General features: G+C 42.8%; 1 protein-coding gene across 2 annotated transcripts in view; it reads left to right on the top strand.

The window, feature by feature from the left end:
- The window catches only part of LOC147232402 (alpha-1,3-mannosyl-glycoprotein 4-beta-N-acetylglucosaminyltransferase C-like), an 82,469-nt gene extending 75,240 nt beyond the window's left edge, over positions 1 to 7,229 (top strand). The window contains exons 4-6 of one of the 2 annotated variants that reach the window (XM_086149230.1): positions 2,850 to 2,992; positions 4,263 to 4,395; positions 5,865 to 7,229. In XM_086149230.1, coding sequence (XP_086005356.1) covers positions 2,858 to 2,992; positions 4,263 to 4,395; positions 5,865 to 7,033 — 1,437 coding nt within the window. In that variant the 5' untranslated portion in view covers positions 2,850 to 2,857 and the 3' untranslated portion in view covers positions 7,034 to 7,229. Of the gene's footprint in view, positions 1 to 2,849; positions 2,993 to 4,259; positions 4,396 to 5,864 lie in introns of both variants that reach the window. The other variant, XM_086149229.1, reaches the window with a different exon arrangement.
- The last annotated feature ends 313 nt before the right edge of the window (positions 7,230 to 7,542 follow it).

Raw genomic sequence — 7,542 nt, 5'->3', positions numbered from 1 at the left:
TCGCTGTGGCGACGCCTAAAGGGAAAAGTCTCAGCGCCGTCTCAGACTGAGATTTTACAAAGAGCGAATCCTACAGAGTCGCTATTTACATGAATTCAACTAAATTCCATCACCGGTTGTTTCCAAACATGTGTTTTCCCCGGGTATTTGCAGACCCTCTGCTTTTTTTCTCCATGGCTTTTCCTTCTCCGCTCAATCCGCTCAATCCGTCGCCGTTCCCGTTCAAAAACCGTCTGGTGATTGTTTGCCTGCCGTGTTTCCTGTTTCCTGTTCACTTCAAGCTCATCTATTGGTTGTTGTTTGCGTCGCGTCACGGTAAAGACTTGTGATAATATCAAATACGTTTTTATTTTATTTCTCCTTTATATAACCAGGAAAGTCCCATTGAGATTAAAAACCTCTTTTTCAAGGGATATTTGCTTTTGTTGTAAACCCAAGATTCGGAAAAGACAGAAGTAAAGTAACCCTTCACGGCCGAAATGACGGGAGAAATGCGGCTCCGACTCCTAAACTTTCCTTCCGACTTTCAGCTTTTATTCCGCGACCTTGAAAATCTTTAGGTGAAATTCCAGTATTAGTGTGTAAGAAGTTACTTTAAGCTCTAAATGAAAAGCTCCCCCGACCTCCTCCTCCTCTGAAGGCATCTTCTTCCGATCTTCAAGGTAAAGACACTTATTAAAAACAGTTTATTTCTTTAGATTTTCTTATCTTGTTATTTTTTTCACACGGATTTTTTTTATTTTATCACGCACTGTTTACTTATTTGATTTTTTTTTTTTTTTTTTTTTTTTTTTTTGCTTTTACCACAATGTCATTTTAACTCTTTTTATTTCAATTATTTCTTTAAATTCTCGTTGAAATCTTCTTGTCTTGGCAACTCAAAAAATTCAAAGTCAAGACAAGAATTCACCGTGACCTGGATGCCCGAGAACCTCCGCAGATATTTCTTCAAATCGGTTATTTTTTTTTTTGCATATCTATACGGTGTTCTGAAGGCGCTTCAATAAAATCCATTATTATGACTTCAATTCATTTTAACAGGGGGAATTAATTTTATATCCAAGCAAACCCGAGTGACCGATTCAGTCACAGAAGCGTATAAACTCGCATCTTTTTAGCAAACTTTGGTCCGTCTTGGCAACTTGGAGACCCTGAAGTGACTTGCTTCTTCCACAGCTTCTGTTGTTGTCGTTGTTGTCGTTGTTGTTGTTGTTGTTGTTGTTGTTTCTTCTCCGCCTCCCAAAATGGGATCACCCGACAGTGAATATTAAGTTGTTTATCGGGTTACAGGGGCCCGGCGGCGCTCTGTTTGTGTTATGTAATACCAGATTACGGGGAGCGCGTTGTGGGGTTTTCAAATGAGTTGTCTTCACAGGGATGTGAGGAGAGTGAGAAGGGAAATAGACGTTATTGAAAACACTCCGAGAGAAAATATCACTGCGAACGCAGCGCTTTTTCTGTTGTTTTTTTTCCCCTCCCGAGCTGTCAGATTAACCACACACACCATCTATTGCGGCGTAATCCGGAGTAAAAAAAAAAAAAAACACGCGTGTTAAATGTCGACCCCCGTCGTTTCAGAGCCGGAATCGTCGATAGGTTTCGATCGGCGGCTGATCGGATGATCGGATGTCTGCAAGGGGGTTTTCACGTGGAATTAACCCCGGATTATCCACATTTTGTTCGTCCTGTTTAATCATTTTGTTTCAATCCTGACAGATGTTACCCCTTGGATTAAACACTTAATAAATAGATTTTTATGAATTATAGAAAAAATAAAAAATAATGAAGGTTTGTTTTTTTTTTACATTACAGGTAAAAATGCCCAATATGTCATGAGTAATATTCCAAAAAAAAAAAACAACAACTTTGTAGATCCAGATCGTATGTGTAAAGGTGAAAGCAAAATCAACAATAGATGTGGATAGAGGGGGTGCAAATACATTATAAGTCAAAAAAAAAAAGACGAAAAAAAGAAAAAAAATGTCATTCTAATACTGAATTTTATCATGAATAATATCGAGAAAACGATCAAATATAAAAGCTAAATCAAGGTAGAGACCTCAAATGTAAAAACTGCAGTTGAGGAGTGAAAATAAAATCAAAATAATGAAGAAATAAAGTACCACTAATAGGGTGTGTACATTGTAAATATATATTTTTTACTCCAATGCCCAATTTTGTAATGAATAATATTGAGGAAAAAATAAACATAAAAGCTAAATCATAGTAAAGACCTTCAATTATAAAACTGGATTTTATATTTAAAAAAAGTGTAGTTGAGGAGTGAAAGCAAAATCAAAGAATGAAGAAAAAAGTCTCAATAAAAAGAGTTTATGTGTCTGTGTGAGGTCTGTAATGTAAGTACACTGTAAATAAAAAAGAATAGAAATGAAAAATATTATCAGGGGCCTCTGTTGGTCGCTGTCCTTGGGTTAGAGTCAAATAAAAAATCCAAATTCACAACCCAGAAAAAAAATAGCTAAAATTGAAAAAAAAAAAAAAAAAAGATTAAAAAAAAACAGAGTTAATGATGTAATTCTGTTTTTTTGTGTCTATCTGTGTTATCAGCGTTGTGAATAATTTATGAGCTCATTGATTGAACCAAATGAAAACAACAACAGCAAACTCGGGAAAATGGACCAAAAAGAGAAAATTGCACGTTGATTATTCAAGCCGCTTTTTACAAAAAAAAATAAAACATCCCAAAAGAGGAGAAAAACAGCAGTTTTAGGTTTTCCTCATTTTTTTTTTTTTTTTTTTTTTTACAAATCAAATTTTATTCTCCAGCTCCAAGGACACAGTCTCTGGAAATGATCACCTGTTATATTGAATTTCTGGATTTTGGTCAGGGCGAGACATGATCGCCAGGCTGATGTGGAAGTCCATGGACAAGATGAGGTGCTTCAGGAAACGTTCCATGTTGCCCTTCCTCGCCTTCCTCATCACCTTCCTGCTCTTCTTCAACCTCTACACGGACGACGGATACGTGCTGGTGCGTTTTTACGATTCGATTTTCAAGCCGACCGTCGGGGTGTCGTCTTCGAAAAAAACGCGCGGAGTTCTGCAAACTTCTTTTAAAACTTTCCGTCGTATTGCGATAAAGTTAGAGGTGATTAAATCCCAAGCAGCGGATCTATTGACAAATTTAGCCTATAATTATAAGAATGACAAAAACCGGACCATAGATTCCGGAGAGGTCGGGAACAAACAGCAGAAATAAACAAACGCTCGCGTCTTTCATTTGGTTTTTGATTTTCTATTCATTGTATTTAACTTGTCGGCGACACGGTGTCACTATGAGTTTGTTTTAATTGGCTTTTAGCCGTTCCAGTTCTTAAAAAAAAAAAAAAAAAAGCTAAAAAAAAGCTAATAACAAAAGAGCTATTTTCTTTGCACAGCAGCAGAAACAGCAGGTCTTCCTTTTTAGTCCTTTGGGGGAAAATTCTACATATATATGTGTGTGTGTGTGTGTGTGTGTATATATGCATTTATATGTGTGTGCACTTATGTATATGTATATTCATGTATTTTCACACATGCATGTATATTGTGCTTTTATGCATGTGTAAATGTATACACATACATGCATATATATGTGTGTGCATGTGTATAAAAGTATATGTATGTACATTTAAATGTATGTGTAACCAAGTGTGTGTGTACATGTGTACATGTGTATATGTATGTGTGTGTGTGTACATTTGTTTGTATGTCTAAACACACATAACCGTACAAGGTATTTATGTACACATGTTTGTATGTCTATATTATGTGTGTATGAATATTTGTACATGTGTTTATATGCATACATATATATGTGTGCGTGTGTATTTACGGACACTTAGATGTGTGTTTGTGTATGTATGTATATATAAAAACTGTGTATGCATATATATGTATATATGTAAACATGTGTTTAAATGTGTGTATGTATGTATACTTATACACATATATATACATGTGTGTGTTCATATGCACGCTCAAAATGCTGTAAAATTGTCCGTCGCTCGAACGCCTCCGTCTGCGTGATTGACAGCTCGCCGGCCCGAGTTAAGCCCCGCCCCTCACCGCGGCGGATACACACAAGTCCGTGAAAGTTTGACCAATTTTTAATCGGATATCGGCTTGAAGAGGGTCAAACACACACGTCCCTCTTCACCGAGACAATCTCCACCATCGAACGCGTCGGTCCCCTCTGCTCTTTGGCCGATGGATTATTGGTGTGTGTGTCTGTGTGTGTGTGTGTGTGTTTTCTCAAGGAGGCCGAGAAAAGACAGCTGCTGCAGCCGCCCGGCTCCGACAGATACGTCCACACCTTCAGAGATCTGTCCAACTTCTCCGGCATCATCAACGTCACCTATCGCTACCTGGCCGGCTTCCCTCTGCCGCGCAAGAGTAGGTCCTCATTCAGGAGCCCCAGGAAACACTCCTGCTCTCTTTGAGTCTTTTTGAAGTTTGAGTCAGATGGGACGTCGACACGGCCGCAAAGGAAAGGATGACGATTGTGGGAAAGTTTGAATTTCAGTGGGGAGTCATCGGTAGTTTGGAAGGGAAAGGCATCCATCCGTCCATCCAACTCTCCATCCGACCATCCATCCATCCATTCATACATCCAACTCTCTATTTATGCTTCCATCGATCCATCCATCTGTTCGTCCGTCCGTCTTTCCGTCCATCCACCCGTCCATTCGTCTGTCCATCCATCCATCCATCCATCCATCCATCCATCCATCCATCCATCCATCCATCCATCCATTCAACTCTTTCCATCCATCTGTCCGTCTATCCATCCAACTCTCCATCCATCCATCCATCCATCCATCCATCCATCCGTCCATCCATCCATCTGTTCATCCCTCCATCTGTCCGTCCATCCATCTACCTAACTGTCTGTCTGTCCATTCCATCCATCCATCCATCCATCCATCCATCCATCCATCCATCCATCCATCCATCCATCCATCCGTCCATCCATCTGTCCATCCCTCCATCCGTCCGTCCATCCATCTACCTAACTGTCTGTCTGTCCATTCCATCCATCCATCCATCCATCCATCCATCCATCCATCCATCCATCATCCATCCATCCATCCATCCGTCCATCCATCTGTCCATCCCTCCATCCGTCCGTCCATCCATCTACCTAACTGTCTGTCCATTCCATCCATCCATCCATCCATCCATCCATCCATCCATCCATCCATCCATCCATCCATCCATCCATCTACCTATCTGTCTGTCTGTCCATTCTGTTTATCCATCCATCCATCCATCCATCCATCCGTCCATCCATCCATCCATCCATCCATCCGTCCATCCATCCATCCATCCATCCATCCATCCATCCATCCATCCATTCATCCATCCATCCATCCATCCATCCATCCATCCATCCATCTACCTATCTGTCTGTCTGTCCATTCTGTTTATCCATCCATCCATCCATCCATCCATCCATCCATCATCCAACTCTCCATCCTTCTATCCGTCCATCCATCCATCTGTCCATCCCTCCATCCGTCCGACCATCCATCCAACTCTCTATCATCCATCCATCCGTCCGTACATCGCACTATCCATCCATCCATCTGAATGGACAAATCCTATCTATCTATCTATCTATCTATCTATCTATCTATCTATCTATCTATCTATCTATCTATCTATCTATCTATCTATCCATGCAGTCACATGTATATCGGGTTTTAGGTCGATTTAAGAAAAGGTGGACAAAACAGCAGAATGAAGGCGGAAATGGTGACGGGAGCTAAAGATGGGCCGAGTCCATCAAGCGCGAATGTAGAGGGGAAACATTGGACCCGGTTTTAAGTTAACTTTGATTCCAAACCCTTGTTTTGTGCCAGAGTTCCTCACCATCGGACTGTCGTCCGTCAAGAGGAAAAAGGGCAACTACCTGCTGGAGACCATCAAGTCCATCTTCGATCAGTCCAGCTACGAGGAGCTGAAGGAGATCGTGGTGGTGGTCCACCTGGCCGACTTCGACCGGGCCTGGTGCGAGAACCTGGTCCAGGAGATCACCAGGAAGTTCTCGCACCACATCATCGCCGGACGCCTGCTGGTGATCCAAGCTCCCGAGCGGTACTACCCCTCGCTGGACGGCCTGAAGCGGAACTACAACGACCCGGAGGACAGGGTCCGCTTCCGCTCCAAGCAGAACGTGGACTACGCCTTCCTGCTCAACTTCTGCACCAACCTGTCCCACTTCTACATGATGCTGGAGGACGACGTGCGCTGCTCCAGGAACTTCCTGACGGCGCTGAAGAAGGTGGTCACCTCCCGGGAGGGTTCCTACTGGGTGATGCTGGAGTTCTCCAAGCTAGGCTACATCGGGAAGCTGTACCACTCCAGGGACCTGCCCCGCCTGGCCCACTTCCTGCTCATGTTCTACCAGGAGATGCCCTGCGACTGGCTCCTCATCCACTTCCGGGGCCTGCTGGCCCAGAAGGACGTGATCCGCTTCAAGCCCTCGCTCTTCCAGCACATGGGCTACTACTCGTCCTACAAGGGCGCCGAGAACAAGCTGAAGGACGACGACTTCGAGGAGGACTCGCTGGACATCCCGGACAACCCACCGGCCAGCCTCTACACCAACATCAACGTCTTCGAGAACTACGACGCCGCCAAGGCCTACAGCGCCGTGGACGAGTACTTCTGGGGGAAGCCGCCGTCCACCGGCGACTTCTTCGTCATCGTCTTCAACAGGCCCGCCAAAATCAGCAGGATCAAGATCGTGACGGGCAGCGAGGAGCGGCGGGGCGACGTCCTCCACCACGGCGCTCTGGAGGTGGGGCAGAAGTGCGTGGACACCAAGCAGGGACGCCAGTGTTCCTCTTACATCACGCTGGGAGAGTTCAAGGGCGGCGCCGTCGAGGCGAAGAACATCGACCACAAGATCGGCTTCGACGTGGAGTGCGTGCGGATCGTGGTCACCGCCAGCCAGAAAGAGTGGCTCATCATCAGAACTATCAGTTTATGGACGGCGCCGCCGCCGCCGGGTCCCCTGCTAAAGTAACGGAAGGGGCGTTTGGGTCCACCTTCTTCTGGAAACATCTCGTCCGTCTGTACAGCTTCTCGTTTGGACGGCGTCGGACGATTTAAGGACTTTGCTTTGGATGTTTTACGAATTAAAAAAAAAACAAAAAAAGACAAGAAAATCCGAATTCCCTTTGGTGTGTTTTCAGCGTGGATTTTCCCAGATAGATTAAAAATAGGAAAAGATCAAAAATTATGACTTTTTTTTTTGTAGATGGATGGATGGATGGATGGATGGATGGATGGATGGATGGATGAAGGACTGAAATATTTTCAACTCACCCAGACCCCATTTAATTAAATATTTTTCATTTCATTTTTCAATTAACTTCGTATATATATATATTCATATATATATATATATGTTATAACATATATACATGTTATATGTTGTATATATATTTTGTGTGTGTATATATATACACACGTGTATATATATGTGTATATACACGTATATATGTGTATATATATATATATAAAATATTGTTA

This window comes from Fistularia commersonii, chromosome 7 (assembly GCF_037954325.1).
Source record: "Fistularia commersonii isolate RoL2024-O1a breed Wild chromosome 7, RoL_Fcom_v1.0, whole genome shotgun sequence".
NCBI lineage: Eukaryota > Metazoa > Chordata > Actinopteri > Syngnathiformes > Fistulariidae > Fistularia > Fistularia commersonii.
This window is presented reverse-complemented; position numbering and strand designations above follow the sequence as displayed.